We start from the raw sequence: 17,599 nt of genomic DNA, 5'->3' as shown, positions 1-17,599 counted from the left end.
GCAAATTTCACACATGTAGAAAGTCATGCAGATGAATTATTTTACCTTTGCCTGCACCTACATCAGGTGGGAGAATACCAGCTTTCGTGAAGGGAAACAGAAACAGGACACTATATAGTTAGCATGTAAAGCTACATAAAAACACTTCTTAAAATGCTAAGCATGCAAGAAGAATGGAGTGTACTGGTACAGGGACAAAGGTATGTTTTTGTCCCCAAACTTACCAGTAATCCAATCCCCACATTATTTAAAGTGCTTTATTCATACTTGCCTATTATGTAAGAAGGCTTAGGAGATTTCAAATCAATTTTGGGATAGAAATTTCAATTTCTTATGCTATGGAAGTTAATCAAATAAATAACCCTTAAGCAATTCTACAATTTAGAGACATGCAAAATCTTTTACAATGTTTTTGATCATTTTCATTGAATCTCAAGTTTTTAAAAATCATTTTTAAAAGTATGAAAGGAAGTGTTCATTCCTTTTCTAAATATTTTAATGGGGCTCTTTTGCTTTTTCTGTACCAGATGGCATAGCAAACTATGAAGTCCCATGCTCAGACACAAAGTTAATGCATTATTTAATAACTGTTTTGATTTCCTTGCTAGAAAACCTAAATCAGTATGTAGACTAGAAAATTATTTTCGGATGAATCAAGACCAGAACCAGAATTACACGTATTTCTTTGTGTATAGGTATGCATGTCTGTGTGTACGTGTGTGTATTACACATGTGCATGTATGTATATATGTAAAGTTGTAGGTAGGAGAAAACATTGACTTGAACTTTGAAATTTAAGTGTGGCAAAATATTGTAATTTCCCACACTCACCTCAATATTTTAATATAAGTTTATATATTTCATAGGGACTTAAAAAACAAACATCAAATCATTATTCCAGTATGAATTAAATAACTGCTTATGTATAGATCAGAACGAGAGGCTACAAATAAGTGTTTGTATTAACTGGGTAGCATGGATACTTCCGTGGTAGGAAGGAGAGAAAAAGCATAAACTTCAAGGTTTTTGTCTCACGATACTTCTAGTTCTATGGATTGTATACATACCCATCTTACCTTCATCCACAGTAGTTATTGCTTCCTCTGTTATTTGACTTCCTGATCCTGCTGCTGTTTGTGCATAGAAATAAAACTTATACCGAGTGCTGAAATTTAAATTTTTTAAAGTCCAGCGGGTCTTGTTGGCAGGAATTTTCAAATCTACCAGAGGGCCTAATTCATGTGTGCTGTTAACTGTCAATAAGAATATAAAGAAAATAAAGTAATAAAATAAATGAACGAACCAAAGAAAAACAAACACATTGATACAGAGAACAGACCAATGGTCACCAGAAGGGAAGGGGAATGGGGGAAGGTTGAAATGGGTAAAGAGGTCAACTGTATGGAGATGCGTGGAAACTAAACTTTTAGTGGTAAGCATGCTGCAGTGTATACAGAAGTCAAAATATAGTGTTGTACACATGAAACTTACATAACGTTATAAACCAACGTTACCTCCATTAAAAAAGAAAACAAATGAATTTCCCATTCATGGCTGTAGGAATACTCTTATAAATAAATGTGTCAACCTGTAGTATTCTACAGGTTACTTAATAGTCAACAGCATGTATGTCATTTTTCCTTAAAAAGTATGATTTGAAGTTCCTTCTAGAATAACACTTGAAGGTATATGTATATATTCTATATTCTACAGCTCTAAAGAAATAACCCATTTGTATTTTAAGATAACAGTTTTTTCCCTTCTTAAACGACATTTCCCTGCTTCCTTCTCCCCATAACTTACTTGGCTGGTACTTTAAAGTGTACTCTATCAAAATGCCATTCGGGTGGCTTGGCGGCTCCCATTCCAAAGTGAGAGAATCTAGTGTTGGATTAACAATCTTCAAAGAGGACGGAGCACTGGGGACTTCAAATGAGAAATACAGTCAACACAAAGGTTTCTGAATGTTTCAAAATGAATGACAGTGACGTATTTCACCAGATCCACACAACTCATCAAGATTTGGTTTTTTTTTTTTTTGGGCCGTGCCCCACTGCATGCAGGATCTTAGATCCTAGACCCGTGCCCCCTGCAGGAGATGCGAGGAGCCCTAACCACAGGACAGCCAGGGAATTCCCCCCAAATTTTGTTTTCTGTGACTCATTTTTGTTCTTGATTCATCTGAAAATACATTAATAGAAACCTGTTTGGCTTTTCTTCTTTTTACCTCACCATTTCCATTTAGATTCATTAAAACCATCCTCTCCAAATACATAAAGACTTTGCCTTTATATGGACCCAAACCAATGTTTTTAAAAGAGACGGTGCTTGTTTGTTTCGTGAATGCGGGTCTTAATAAAAGCAAACTAGTGACTGAGTAGAACTATTCTAACCAGACCTTTGAGTACAAGCCGCTGTGTTCTGGGCTATTAAGGGCTGTCTTCCCCAACAAACCAGGTATCTCCAAACAGAACACCCTTCCTGCCGGGCTCCGTCTGGGCCTGAGCCAGCCCGCCCAGGTGCAGAGGAGCTCTTATCCTGAGCGCTGACAGATGCCTGGCACCTCGTGGTGATGGACTATAGCTGGGGTGCTGGCAAACCCCTGGCTCTGGGGAAGGCCTGCAGGGTGTCAGGTTCTCCATGGCGGAGGCTGACAAGTTACCAGTGGAAACATGCCTGGTCTTCTTTTATTCACTTCCTCACAAGCATGATGGATGATGGCAGCTCTCTCTCATGATCGTGACCTTCTCTACCCAACCTACCATGTTCACGAGACTCTCCCGTCACTCTAGCCAGAAACCAGGCAGTCCATCTGAATTTCTCCCTCTGCCTCATTTCCACCATCTCCTGGGACACTAAATCCTGCCATGTCCACCCTGCTAACCTCAACTAAACCTATTCCCTCCTCCCCTCTCTGCCGCCGCCCCACCCCCCTTTCAGGCCCTCGGTGGCCCTTGCCTGAGCCTAGAACAGTCCTGGCACCTAGTTCTAAGCGTCCCCAAATCACCCCTATGAGAATCTGGTGACAGCCACAAACTCTCCCCAGAAAAATGTATGCACCTTGTGTATAACATTAGGGGGGTCATGGAGTGCCTTAAACCCATTTCACTGACTCCTTAAGAGACTACAGTCTTCAAGTTAAGAGCTCCTGGCTTGAGGGTTAATATCCATAGCATTTAAGACCATCCATCATATTGGTCCTCCTTAGCTGACCTTCTTCTCTTTTCTCACCTGCCTGACTTACAGTTCCCTGAAGGAGCCATGCTGTTTCCTACCAGTGTGTCTTTGGACAGACTACTCCTCTCTTGTTTTTCTTTAATCCCCTGCTCCTCTCTTCTACGGCACCTTCCCCTGAGCCATCTAAAGGGCCAGTGTAGGGTCTCGCTAGCGAAAGCCTCCAGTGGAAGGAGCCCTAAACCTTCAAGGAGTAAGGAGGCTGAGGACAAGCCATTGTAATGAGATGGGAAATGGGACACAGGTGACTCTTAGAGCTGCCAATATCATGAGCCCTTCAACCGGGAGCCAGGACAGGGTTTGTCTGTGAACTGCTTTTATCCACACCTGGGTATATATCCGAAAAAAAACAAAAACAGTAATTCAAAAAGATACATGCACCCTCAGTGTTCACAGCAGTATTATTTATAATAGACAAGATATGGAAGCAACCTAAGTGTCCATCAACAGATGAATGGATAAAGAAGATGTGGTACATATATAGAATGGAATATTACTCAGCCATAAAAAAGAATGAAATAATGCCATTTGCAGCAACATGGAGGGACTTGGAGGGTATTATGCTAAGGGAAATATGTCAGAGAAAGACAAATACTGTGATACCAGTTATACGTGGAATCTAAAAAATACAACAAACCAGTGACTATAACAAAAAAGAAGCACACTCACAGATCTAGAGAATAGACTAGTGATTACCAGTGGGGAGAGGGAAAGGGGGGAGGGGTAACATAGGGGTAGGGAGTTAAGAACTACAAACTATTATGTATAAAGTAAGCTGCAGGGATATACTGTACAACATGGAGAATACAGTCAACATTTTATAATAACTATAAATGGAGTAAAACCTTTAAAAATTGTGAATCACTATATTTTACACCTGTAGCTTACATAATATTGCATAGCCACTATACTTCAATTAAAAAAAAGAATTGTCCTCTAAAATAAAATTGTAACCAAAATGCTTATTAAAAAAAAAGACCTAAGGAATCCACAGAAGTTATCTGAATCATTTTCTTTTTTATATATAAATTTATTTATTTTATTTTAATTTATTGGCTGTGTTGGGTCTTCATTACTGCGTGTGGGCTTTCTCTAATTGCAGCAAGTGAGGGCTACTCTTTGTTGCAGCGCACGAGCTTCTCATTATGGTGGCTTCTCTTGCTGCTGAGCACGGGTTCTAGGTGTGTGGGCTTCAGCAGTTGTGACACTTGGGCTCAGTAGTTGTGGCACATGGGCTTAGTTGCTCTGCTGCATGTGGGATTTTCCTGGACCAGGGATTGAACCCATGTCCCCTGCATTGGCAGGCGGGTTCTTAACCACTGTACTACCAGGGAAGCCTGAATCATTTTCAATACTGACTTGAGGCAAAATTCAAGCTAGGCAAAGGCCACGCCAGTGCCTTTCTTTCTACATGGCCCTCTCTCCTCATTCACTAGACTCACAGGTGGCTATGCCGTGACTCCTCCAGCCCCTGCTCCTACATCAGTGTGTGTTGGTCCTCCCCTCCTCCTCCCCTTGCCATGGCCCACACCTGCAATGACTCTTCCCTTCTCTTCCCAACACACTCTGTCAAGACCTCCAATCTTCTAACTCAGCTCCACATTAGCATAAACCGTGAAGGGGCAGTGAGAAAGAAGTAAATTACAATTTAGAGGAGTCTCTTCCTTTCTAGATATTTTTCTTAGACAATTACATCTAGTTCTCATGCTTTTTGGCTATTGTAACTGAGGTTTAGAGAACTTACATAACTTGCTTCAGGTCAGAAAGTTAATGACCCAAGTCAGCATGAAATTAACAAGGTTTTACAACCTAAGTGTCCATCAACAGAGGAATGGGTATAAAAGCTGTGGTACATGTATACAATGGAATACTACTCAGCCATAAAAAAGAACAGAATTTTGCCATTTGCAGCAACATGGATGGACTTGGAGGGCATTATGCTAAGTGAATAAGTCAGCATAATAAATACTGTATGATACCGCTTATGTGTGGAATCTAAAAAATGCAAAAAACTAGTGAATACAACATAGGAGAAGCAGACTCACGGATATAGAGAACAAACTAGTGGTTACCGGTGGGGGGGGAGGGGCAATTTAGAAGCGAGGGAATGGAAGGTACAGATTACTGGGTATATGATAGGCTCAAGGAGGGACTGTACCACGTGGGGAATATAGCCAATATTTTGTAATAATTATAAATGGAAAGTAAGCTTTAAAAGTTGTATAAAAACAGGGAATTCCCTGGCGGTCCAATGATTAGGACTTGGCACTTTCATGCCAGGGCCCGGGTTCAATCCCTGGTTGGGGCACTAAGATCCTGCAAGCCATGCAGCACGGCCAAAAAAAATTTTTTTTGTATAAAAATTTAAAAAAAAATTAGCAAGGTTTTTGACAGTGTGACTAAGTGTGGAGAAAAATTTTAAGTCAAGAGAAAGGGGGTTTCAGGGAAGCCTCTGACGCCTTCCCCACACCCTCAGGCCATAGATAAGCTGACACTTGCCAGTTCTCTGTGTGCTGTGTTCCTCTATGGGAAAATCACATTTGGCTTCCAGAATATACTTTCTTTGGAGGCCCTTCTGTTACGCAAAGCCTCTCAGGAGGCATCATATTCTCCTAGGATCTCAGAGACACATCCATCCTACCTCCTTCCGGGGTACTGAAGACCCTGTCGGGGCTGGCCGGGCCCTCCCCTTTTCCATTGGCCACGCGGACGTTCAGTGTGTAGTGGCTAAAGGGCTCCAGCCCGGGCAACATGCCGTGAGTCTTGCTGCCCTGGAAAGTGAGGATCTTTTTCTCAATGTGGCGTCTGTTTCTTGTTGATGAACTCTGTGCCTTCCAGTAGTAAATCTGAAACAGCGGGAGTAAAAGTCAGGGATGGACAGGGGAGGCAACAGATTTCTTCATGATCATAAAATTAAAGCTCTATGCTTTTCTCCCCCCAGAAAGTTCCCTTGGTACATTTTGGACTAGTTAAACAATGGACAGATATTGATTCTGAAGCAAGAGAGTAGGAGCCCACAGGTAATGATGGAAATCAAGTAAAGAATATGTGATGAAGCTAGGCTATACTATGTTGTGGGAGGAGTCTATGTGAAATAAACTGAAGAAATGAAACAGCATGAGACCCATATAGAAGATTTAAGTGTCTTTTACTTGTATGAAATATTCTAAAAGTAAACATGACTGCCCAATACTTACATACTGTTCCAGAGTTAATACAACTGCATGCACAATATGTCATTTAGTTTTATCCTAAAGACCACAGCTTTTATTATTCCTACAGTACAGATGAGCCCCTGGGCCACCAAGAGACAAGAAGACCCTTCACTTCTAGTCTAGCACTTTCTCACTAAGCCAAACTGCATCACTTAATTAAAAATGCTTATTTTTGATATTAAATTGTAGATACAGATTTTGAAGAGATAAAGTGTTGATTAAATTTGGATAAAAATTCAGAATTGTTGTTTACTAAGTCCTCTTAAATTCATCTTAGTTAGAGGACTGGGGCGGGGAGGGTGGGGGGGACCCGAGTGGGGGGGAGTCAAGGAAGGGAGGGAATACAGGGATATGTGTATAAAAGCAGATGATTGAACTTGGTGTACCCCCCAAAAAATAATAAAAAATAAAATTAAAAAAAAATTCATCTTAGGAGTTTAAAGGCACTTTCAAGAGAAATCAACATACATACAGAATCTGGCAATCTTAGAGAAAAAAAAAAAAAAGTTGAACATGCTGCAGTGCAAAAACTGATCTCTAGAGGTCAGGGTTTAACAAATCAAAGCACTGACTTCCTTGATAGGTGTGAAAGTTCTTCCACCATCTATCTATCAAAAATATGAATCAGTCTTGCTGTGCTTCCCAAGAACAAAGATAACTGATGTTTATAAGAATGATCTACTTGAGATGTATGATCTTGAACTGTAATCTAAATTATTAAAAACAACAGTCTACATTGTTTTCCAGATAACTGTGTTTGTTCAACACATACAGTCAGTATTGCTTTAACTCTAGCATTCCATTACATTCTAGTCTTTCGAACATTAGTTTTCCCCATTTCGTGCGTACGGTAACTGTTGAGTTGGCAGAATTTTAGAATATCTGTAGGGAAAAATGGAGAAAGTTTTTTTTTTTTTTCTTCACTTTGTGTGCAGTGAGATTTCAATGCACCTCTAGCTGGGATGCTTCAGAAGTGGCCTGCTGGAGGCAATACACCAAATGAACTCTCAAGGCCTCCTCCGGCTAAGAAAAGTGCATCTGGCACTGGCTGATGGCCTGTTTCTAAAAGAACATGAAAAGTCTCTTTCACTTGCCCGATAGCCCTGCAGGTGTCCTCGGATACTTTTCAGAGGTACTGGGTCCCAGTGCACCTCGGCTAAGGTGCTGTTTACCACATTAACACGCACGTTCCCGGGAGCCACCATTGGGACTAGGAAAAGATGAGAAGGGGGATAGAAGTATCAATGTCATTTTGAATTTCGTGCAAAAATGTCACCATCTCATAATTTTGGCTTGAAGCACGCCCCAGCCCTATTCTACGTATTATCAAGATCGGAGAGTAGGTGTTTTGTTTTTTTTTTTTGGATACCTGCTCTTTTCACTTTGTGAGAATAATCTGTTTTTTTTTAAAATTAATAACTTTTAACATTCTGAACCTATTTTCTACATAACAGGCTGTTTAGATGCAGAAACAAGGAGCAAAATAATTGCCGCCTTCCTCCCTCCCAATCTAAGCACCTCTGGACATGGTCTTGACTTGCACTTTGGTAAGTCTGTCTTGCTGGGGAAAAATCTATATGAAATAGCATCAGACACTTACGGTCTTCTCCAGAATGTCCCATGACTGCAGCTGGCTCTGGCGCAAACCCCGCATCATTCAAGGCCTGAACTCTGATCAGGTATGGAACAAAGGTTGGGGTGCCTGAGACAATGTATTTGGATACATTTGCCACAACCACAGACGTCCATTCATCATCGCCATCCTTCTGGCGCCAGCTAACTTTGTACTGAAGGCCTGGCCCATTAGATTCGAAACCATTCAAGGGCTACGAGGAAAGCCAGATAAGCAGAGCTTAGAAAACAGATTGACGGCACCATTTTTTACTGGAATGGCAAATTCAATGCCCAGACTTAAAGACAGTGAGCACTGAAACACTAAAATATAAGCCATGAATAATTTTCTCCAGGGACCTTTAGTCCTTTTTTCACGTGTGATGAGATTCACAGCTTGTTTGGGATCAACATTTCAAAGGTGGTTAATTTCTATCTTGAAGTAGTAAAAACCACCTAAGCCTCTCAGATTCCGGCTCCACAGTCATGGGTGGGTAACATAAAACTTCAGTTATATAGTTTCCTTTATGTGTTCCTGTTTGTGCAATGGTACATCAGTGTCTATGTTACCTGGAGACTGAAACTTGTGAACTATCTCTTTTTTTATTTTTTTGTTCGCACCAATTTTTTTTTTGGCTGCACCATGAGGCTTGTGGGATCTTAGTTCTCTCACCAGGGATCAAACCTGCACCCCCTGCATTGAGAGCATGAAGTCTTAACCACTGCACCACCAGGGAAGTCCTACTACTTCTTTCTTTATTAAAAAAAAAAAAAAAAAAGAGATTGGCCTGTCATTCTATCCTGTTTCTACTTGCATATATATATATATATTTATATATGTATATATAAACATATATGCATCTAAGTATGGATGTAAGGCTCTATCTAAAATAAGTTTTAAAACCACACAAGTAAGTATATATTAATTTTCCAAGTCCAGAAAATATAGACAGGCCAAAAAGAAAAAAAGTAGAAGAAACTGACTACTGGTACATGTCTTCTAGATGGTTCTCTATGATGGTGACAATACAAGCTAGCATTTATGGAGCACGTTCTATGTGACAGGCACTCTTCTAAGTGCCTTATATGCATGAACTCCTTTAATCTTGTGAAGTTGGTTCATTGGTATTCCCATCACACAGGTACATACTGAAGATGTTAAAGAAATCCCTTAAAGTCACACAGTCAGTCAGTGGCAAAGCTGGGATTCACACCCATTCATTTCGGCTCCAAGGATCAAGATTTTAACTACGGCACAATAAATATATATTTTTTCCCAAAAATGGGTGAACTGGGATTTCAATACAGATATTATTTAAAAACAACTTTTTTTTCCACTCTAAAACATAGCTGAAGATTTCAGACACGGCTCACCTTCCACGTGATCACCAAATTATCCGGCTCCGATCCCAGCCCTTCCACAGCCGTGGGATTTTTATCCGGTTCTAGAAGTTAAGCAGCCACACACTCGTAAGCTTGGGTCTTTTGCAAACAGCAGACAACTTTCCTATTGTATTTCCTATCACGGAAGTCCCGCTTTACCTGCGGCTTTAGTCAAATACTGCTCCGATGCCTGGCTGGGCAGGCTCCTCCCCAGGTTGTTCACAGCCATCACTCGGAAGGAATAGTTGACATAGGGTGACAGCCTCAGCTGGGCTGTGGTCTGCGTGCCAGGGACTTCCGTCTGGTGGTGCCACAGCCCCGGCTCATGCATCGCATCTTCATATTCGATGATGAATTCTGGCCACACACACACAACAAACCCAAGACATGAATTCAGTCACCCAATGGTAGGTTGCTAGGATAACCAAGAGGACAATCTAACGAGAGCAGCTGTAAGAGAACGATCTCACTTTCAAGAAAAATTCATTAACATATTTTGATTTCAGAGTCCTAGCGTTGTCCTCAACAGTTAAGCACATCCAATAATACTTGGTATCCTTTCTCCAGCATGCTGAGTTTACCTTCTTAAAATTGCTTAGAAGTGACCCATGTATTCCTAGGAAAGTTTAAACATGTGAAAAGATGATTTTTTTTTCCACGACAGGAGACGTGACATGAAATACAGGGAGATACCATTTCCCACCAAACAGACTGGCAACACTGAAATGTTTAATGCACTTTGTGGACTATGATGCAGGGAAAAGAGCATTCTCGTACTTCGTGGAAAGTGTAAATTGGTACAACTTCTATAGAGGACAATTTAGAACATGTAACGATATTTGACTCAGATACTCTTTGATTAAGAAATTGTGCTTCCAGCAATTTATTTTGAATAAATGTGCTCATGCATATGTTCAAAGACACATGAAAAAGAATCCACATGGCAGCACTGTCTGCAACTGAAACAACCTAATTGCAAACAACCTAAATGTTCATCAATAGGACACTGATTAAATAAATTATGATGCATCCACACAATGGAATATTCTGCAGCTGTAAAAAAATGAACAGGGCTGCTCCACATGTACTGAAATGGAATGATTTGTAAAATATAGTTAAGTGAAACCAAGTAGGGTTTAGAACATAAACCGGTGTGTGCTGGATACTACAGTCGTGTAAAAGTAATTTACTATAACATATCCACATACACACGTGCTTGAATGTACATGTGTTATCTCTCGGAGGATATGCACTTTAACACTGGTGTCACTGGAGGAATCGAGAATCAGGGGTGGGAGGAAGACTTACTTTTCAGTGCATACCCTCTTGTCTCTTAAAATTTTATGGTATGTACATATTTTACCCTTATAAAAATAGGTATTTATTCAAAAAGATACATGCACTCCAATGTTCACTGCAGCACTATTTACATTAGCCAGGTGATGGAAGCAACCTAAATGTCCATCAACAGATAAATGGATAAAGAAGATGTGGTATATAAATACAATGGACTATTGCTCAGCAATAAAAAGAAATGAAATTGGATCATTCGTAGAGATGTGGATGGACCTAGAGTCTGTCACACAGAGTGAAGTAAGTCAGACAGAGAAAGACAAACATCCTATGATATTGCTTATATATGGAATCTAAAAAAAGAGATACAAATGAACTTATATACAATAAAAACCAGAAACAGACCCACAGACATAGAAAACAAGCTGCTCCTGTGAGTTACCAAAGGGCAAAGGTGGGGGGAGGGATAAATTAGGAGTTTGGGATTAACAGAAACACACTACTATATATAAAAGAGATGACAAACAAGGACCTACTGTATAGCACAGGGAGCTATACTCAATATTTTGTAATAACCTGCAAAGGAAAAGAATGTGAAAAAAATATATGAATAACTGAATCACTCTGCTGTACACCTGAAACCAACACAACATGGTAAATTAACTATACCTCAAAAATAAGAAATGCAAAAAGAGAGATATTTAGATATTTATTAACTGCCTACTATGTGCCATGTGCCATGATATAAATTTTAGATACAAAGATGACCTAGAAATAGGTGCTGCGCTGCTTGGAAGCTCAGCACTTAGGGTTCTCCTTCTAATCCATGTTAATTTGCTGGTGATCTCCAGTTTCATAAATGGATGATCTTCACATTTATATCTTCAGCTCCTCTCTCTCTCCTGAACTGCAGACTTAGATACTTAATCGCCTTACTCAGGAACTCCACGTGTTTGTCTAGTACAGCATCTCAAACTGGATGTGACCAAGACTGATCCTGATCATCACCCCAACTGGTGGTGACAACTCAGGTCAAAAACTTGAAGTCCTTCTTGGCTCCTTTCCTTCTCTCATATTCTCGAAAGACCTGTTGGCTGTACTTTTAAGTTGTATGCAAAATCTCAGCGTACCACTTCTCAGCTCCTCCATAAGCCTATTCCAGCTCAGCAAGATCTCTTGTATGAATTATTGTATAACCTCCTAACTCACAAGCTCTCAGACTTTCTCGGTTCATGGTGTGCTTAGTGTCTCAGTAATTTTTTCACAGCTCCCTTAGGTCAAAAGAAACACCTAACATTTCCATGTATTAAGCAGTTAGGTCCATACAATCTCATAAGTGTTTATGTCTTAATTTATAATCTACTGGGCACTGCATAACTTGTAAACAGATCAGACACTACCTTCTTCATTTTCTGTTTCAAACTGATTTTCACACAGTACTTACTTTTTATCATAGCAAAGGCTTTGCAGAGATATGACACTGTCACACTGTGACGTAGCTCTATTAATACTGAAACTGTGAACTGCCTCCAGCTAGTACTTCGTGGGGTCTCTGACAGACATCATTGTGTTTTTTAAAAACCAAAATTTAAAAATCAAAAACTTAATATCTGGAGGTACCCTTGTGAGTTTGCTGAGGTTCTGCATGGTATTTCAATGCATGGGTTGAGAACTGTGGTCCTGCTTGGTCTCCCCACTCTCCCTCCTGTTCCTCTCTAGACCATTTTCAATAGGAGAGCCAGTGTGATCTATTCCTCTACTTAAATCCTCCAATTCCTTCCCAACCCCTACAATGACTTACAAAGCCCTGCACAGTGCACATCCCACTCCACCCACCAACTCTTTGCCTCTTTGACCTTCTCTCCTACTTCACTTCCTCTTGTTCATTTCATTCCAGCCACACTGGCTTCCAGGCAGACATGCTGCTGTCTCAGAGCCTTTGCTGTTTTTCTTGCTCTCCCTGGAAAGTTCTTCCTCCAGATAACTGCATAATGCGTTTACTACCGCCCTCCCTGTGTCTTTATTGACATGCATAAATGCTACCTTCTTTTTAAAAATTTATTATTTTTTAATTGAAGTATGGTTTAAATCAATATTCTGTTAGTTTCAGGTGTATAACAAAGTGATTTGATTATACATATATAGATGTATATAACTATATTCTTCTTTTCTCTTTCTTTTCCATTATAGTTTATTACAATATATTGAATACAGTTCCCTGTGCTCCACACTAAATCCTTGTTTATCTATGTTATATATGGCAGTGCACATATGTTTATCCCAAATTCCTAATTTATTCCTCTGCACTTCCCCTTTGGTAACCATAAGTTTGTTTCCTATGTCTATGAGTCTGTTTCTATTTTGTAAATTACTTCATCTGCACTATTTTTTAAATTCCATGTATAGATGATATACATAATATTTGCCTTTCTCTGTCTTACTTTACTTAGTATGATAATTTCTAGGTCCATCCATGCTGCTGCAAATGGCATTATTTCATTCTTTTTTCTGGCTGAGTAGTATTCCACTGTATATATATATATAACACATCTTCTTAATCCACTCATGTTGATGGACACTTAGGTTGCTTCTGTGTCTTGGCTATTATAAATAGTGCCATTATGAACTTTGGGGTGCATATATCTTTTTGAATTAGAGTTTTCATCATTTCTGGATATATGCCCAGGGTGGGATTGCCGGATCATACAGTAACTCTATTTTTGGTTTTTTAAGGAACCTCCATACTGTTTTCCATGGAAATGTTACCTTCTTAATGTAGCCTTTCCTGACCACTCTGTTTGTAATTATACCCCTGAGCCCCATATTCTTTAATCTTCTTCTCCTGCTTTGTTCTTTGCATGGCCTAAAAAATGGACACACACACAACCATGTGTATAGATACATGTGTGTTTGACTCCTCTAGGAAGCGGATGCAGAGACAGAACTAGATGTGCAGGAGATTTAGTCAGGGAAGAGCCTACAGCAGATAAAAGGGAGAGGAAGCAGGAGGAGGCAGGGAAGATCTCCAGACCGTAAGGCAAGCCTGATGTCTGTGAAAGGAGAGGGCAAGGAAGAGCATGTGGGAAAAGCCTCAGACTCCAGTACAGATTGTCTCGCCAGGTCAGCAAGGAGCCCCCGAGTGAAGTTGTGCAGAGGGTATAGCTGAGTCGAGGACCCTTGTGCTCAATCACTGGACTAGCTTAGGAAGAGAGTGGCTTCACAGGAACACTGCAGCTGATCCCTAGGGAAGGGGCAGCAGATGGAACCTGCTGTTGACATTCTTTGTAGTAGATTCTCTCTTAAAAGGAGATCTGAGTAGTATGAGTGTGTGTGTGTACACATATACATATATATACACACATATATACACATATATATTGACATTATACACAATAACATGACATATATTCATTTTATCTTATTTGCGTCCTCAACTAAAATATAAACTCCATATGGGAAGAGATTTTTGACTGTTTTGTTTTAGACGAATGCCTGGAACATAATAGGTACTCAATAAATATCTGTTGAATGAATGAATGAACTAAAGAGTAGAAATGCCTTGAAATCTAACGGTATCATTTTAACATGGGTAAAAAAGAGTTTCCAAGCATCCTCACCAGCTAAATCTGGCTAATATACTGAATTAATTGGAAGACTCAACACAGATGAATAAGTGTTTTGATCAGGGACCGAAAGCTCCAGTGAGAAAGCAACACCACTAAAGAACACAAGACAGAGAGGAGACTTTTTAAAAAAATTTCATTGGAACTATTCTGCCTTACAGCAGGTACAATAAATCAACATGCACATCATTTCAGAATTATCTTAGGTAGTCACTGGAAAGGAATTTAGTCTTTCTGTAGTATATAGCTGAAGGCAGTAATATATTACAGACTTGTGTCTACTCTCTCAAGTATCTTTTTGGCTTTTACTTGTGTCTACTCTCTTAAGTATCTTTTTGGCTTTAGAACTTCTAAGCTTATCCATAGTCTAATTTTACTAAGCTCTTCCAGTATCCTTATGGCATAGTCCCTCACCTGATTTTATTCTCTGGGCTGATGACATCAAGGTGAGAAGCTGACACTGGTGAATGTGCCACTTTGTAGGAGGGGCTAACGGGAAGCAAGAGACCTGATTCTGCACCCAGTTCTGTTACCAATTGTGGGATTGAAAAGTCACTTTACTCACCAAGTCTCAATTTCCTAATATTTAGACTGGTCCTTCTATTGTTTTCGCCCATATTAATGGGCAAAATGAGTAACTTGCAACATATCTTTCTTGTGCGGTAGAAACTGAAGGTGATTCTTATGGATCTTAAACACAAAATGATAGTGTATTGGCTTAATGAACATCTTCAGCAATTAATCAGTTGCCCGAACCAGAAGTTGTAACCAGGAATAACTCTAGCTCTGAGGAGAAGAGAGCCATAAATAAATGTTTTGGTTCTATAAGCAATGAAGTGGAGAATGCCAGCAAATATCTTTTGCGAGGAATTTCAATTGCATGTGATAGAGGGCTTTGAAAATCATCGTTAAGTTTATCAGTGAAAAAGCAAATGACACCACATACTTGTAATAGGGCTATTGTTGTCATCGCCTGGCGTCCACGACAGCTGAACACTCCTGTCGAGTTGATCCGTCAATTCTAAATCAAAGGGAGGATTTGGGACATCTGTAGACCAAACACACACACATCATAGTTAACCACTCGATCTTAGGAGAGTTCTCCTTTACTTGCGGTACTATTCATGGAGGGGACTCTTAAAGACACAGCACATGTAATGGCCGATGAGCATGCAACCGAAAGGAAATGAAAACAGCTGAGGCTGCTGGGAACACACAGGCACACCCAAGAGAACCCCTCAATGAGCTCTGCTTGCTTCTTTTTCAAATGAAACTATATCCCTTGTCACCAAAGCCAGCAGAGTGGACATGTACGGTTCTCCAGCACTCTCAGTGCATGTCTTCTCATGAACATAGAGGTGCACAAACAGAAAAAATAACATGGAAACTGAATTTCTAATAAACGGGAAACAGAAGATAGCAAATGCTGAAAAACAAATACAGGCAACGCACATACTGTTGAAAGAAGATGCAAATGTTCTTTCTGAAACATGCTAAATTACAGATTTGGGGGCACCTGAAGAATATTTATATTCTTAAAGGAATTCTAAAATTGATGCTATTTAGGTAGCCCTTGGCATGCATACCTTATGCGGATGCTCGGTATAAGTCTGTCAGGCACATGGGGGAGGTACATTCTCAGGGGACACCAGGGTACAGACACCTGTTGGGACAAGGGTGTCCCAGAAGCATGTCTGCCTCTTCTAATGGTGCATCTGAGATCCAGAGAATTACTGTTCCCCCTGGGTCTTTTCCTGACCTTGCTCTTGGCAGTAACTCTGGCTCTTGGGGGAACCAGAGGCCATAGAAAAACACAAGCGCTTCTCTCCTACCAGTACAGAACCAGTGAATGTCTACAAAGGACAGGGCTTCTCTAGCATAATTCACGATACTATTTAACATCCGGATGAGTTTTTGCCACAAAATTAATTTTTGTATTTATATGCTGAACAAAGATGAGGGTTCTTTAATCAAAAAGGTTTTGGGAAAAAAGTTCTGACTTAATTTCCCAACTCAGAAAAAGCACACGATGTGAAAGGGTCCTCCTTTTCGTCTTTCTTTAGTGATTTGTCTTCTTTGAACACAGTGAGCTGGTGGTTTTCTCTGATAGAAAGGTCAAATGTACTAAACATCCATTGTTTTCCTATGTAAATTTCTTGAACATGGAATCCCCAAAACAACTATTAATAGATTGAAATGAAAACCTAAGCTGGGGAATGATACTCGAAATTGCTTTTTCAGTCTGTAAAATGTGGACGATAGCTTTTGAAAAAGTACTATGCTACTTTACAAGGAAATGATATCAAAGAGGGACATAAATATTAAATTCAATGACTTTGTAATAACACATGAACTACTTTGAAGCGAGTGGCAATATATTCAGGGAAAGTCCCAGAGCTGTAATGAAGAAGTGATTTATAGCAGTAAATGGACAACACAACGGAACACCTGACAGAGCCCTTTTCCTTAAAGAAACACAATGACAGTGATAGCGAAAAGAAAGTAATGGACTTTTTCTGCACATGTGAAATTGTTTGAAAGAAAACGGAGAAAAAGGACTCGTATTAGTTTACCGTAAATGGGAGCTGCAGTTGGAGTAGGAGCTGGAAAGGACAGTAATATAAAGGATTTTAATCAAAATTAGTCATTGAAAGATATAAGGTAGCACAAGAAGACAAAGACTTAACATGATTAAGATTATAAAACTGAGCCTTATGCTTAGCTGTGAGACATGACATTGATAAACATGCAGTAACAATTTGGGGGAAAAATCCCTTCAGTTTTAAATAAAAGTAGATTAACTGCCCCAATGTTCTTATAAAACTTATCACTAGTATGCACAACCACCATTTTACTGCCGCGCTGCTCCACAGTACATTTATACTGAAATCACTGCCTCAAAGGCATCTTTCAAAGAAGAAAGATGTGGGTATGTAACTCACCTATAAAATGGTAAAACTGTAACAAGCAAATAGTTACTATTGACAATTTTTCCTTTCAACCTAAAACAGGGCAGCCAGTCCTGCTGCATGTGTGCTAGTTCTTACCTACAACGCTGAGCACAGCACTGGCCGAAACATTGTCCAGAGTTGTGTTGGCCACACAGGTGTAGGTCCCACCATCATCATCGTTGACGTCGGCGACCACCAAATGGTCCTTGTCAACCGTGAACCTGTAATTATCACATGTTCACCGCGGCTGAAACGGACATCCCACCACACCCAATGACGGTTTCACTGG

The 17,599-nt window shown here is 39.9% G+C and overlaps 1 protein-coding gene across 3 annotated transcripts in view; it reads right to left on the bottom strand.

Moving 5' to 3' along the window:
• The window catches only part of NRCAM (neuronal cell adhesion molecule), a 311,821-nt gene that overhangs the window by 25,460 nt on the left and 268,762 nt on the right, over positions 1 to 17,599 (bottom strand). For 2 of the 3 annotated variants that reach the window (XM_057730323.1, XM_057730325.1), the window contains 9 exons: positions 17,407 to 17,531; positions 15,306 to 15,407; positions 9,603 to 9,800; positions 9,435 to 9,505; positions 8,050 to 8,275; positions 7,544 to 7,659; positions 5,876 to 6,080; positions 1,804 to 1,926; positions 1,077 to 1,253 (listed from right to left, as the gene is read on the bottom strand). In XM_057730323.1, coding sequence (XP_057586306.1) covers positions 1,077 to 1,253; positions 1,804 to 1,926; positions 5,876 to 6,080; positions 7,544 to 7,659; positions 8,050 to 8,275; positions 9,435 to 9,505; positions 9,603 to 9,800; positions 15,306 to 15,407; positions 17,407 to 17,531 — 1,343 coding nt within the window. Of the gene's footprint in view, positions 1 to 1,067; positions 1,254 to 1,803; positions 1,927 to 5,875; positions 6,081 to 7,543; positions 7,660 to 8,049; positions 8,276 to 9,434; positions 9,506 to 9,602; positions 9,801 to 15,305; positions 15,408 to 17,406; positions 17,532 to 17,599 lie in introns of all 3 variants that reach the window. The other variant, XM_057730324.1, reaches the window with a different exon arrangement.

Source organism: Hippopotamus amphibius, chromosome 4 (genome assembly GCF_030028045.1).
Source record: "Hippopotamus amphibius kiboko isolate mHipAmp2 chromosome 4, mHipAmp2.hap2, whole genome shotgun sequence".
NCBI classification, from domain to species: domain Eukaryota; kingdom Metazoa; phylum Chordata; class Mammalia; order Artiodactyla; family Hippopotamidae; genus Hippopotamus; species Hippopotamus amphibius.
This window is presented reverse-complemented; position numbering and strand designations above follow the sequence as displayed.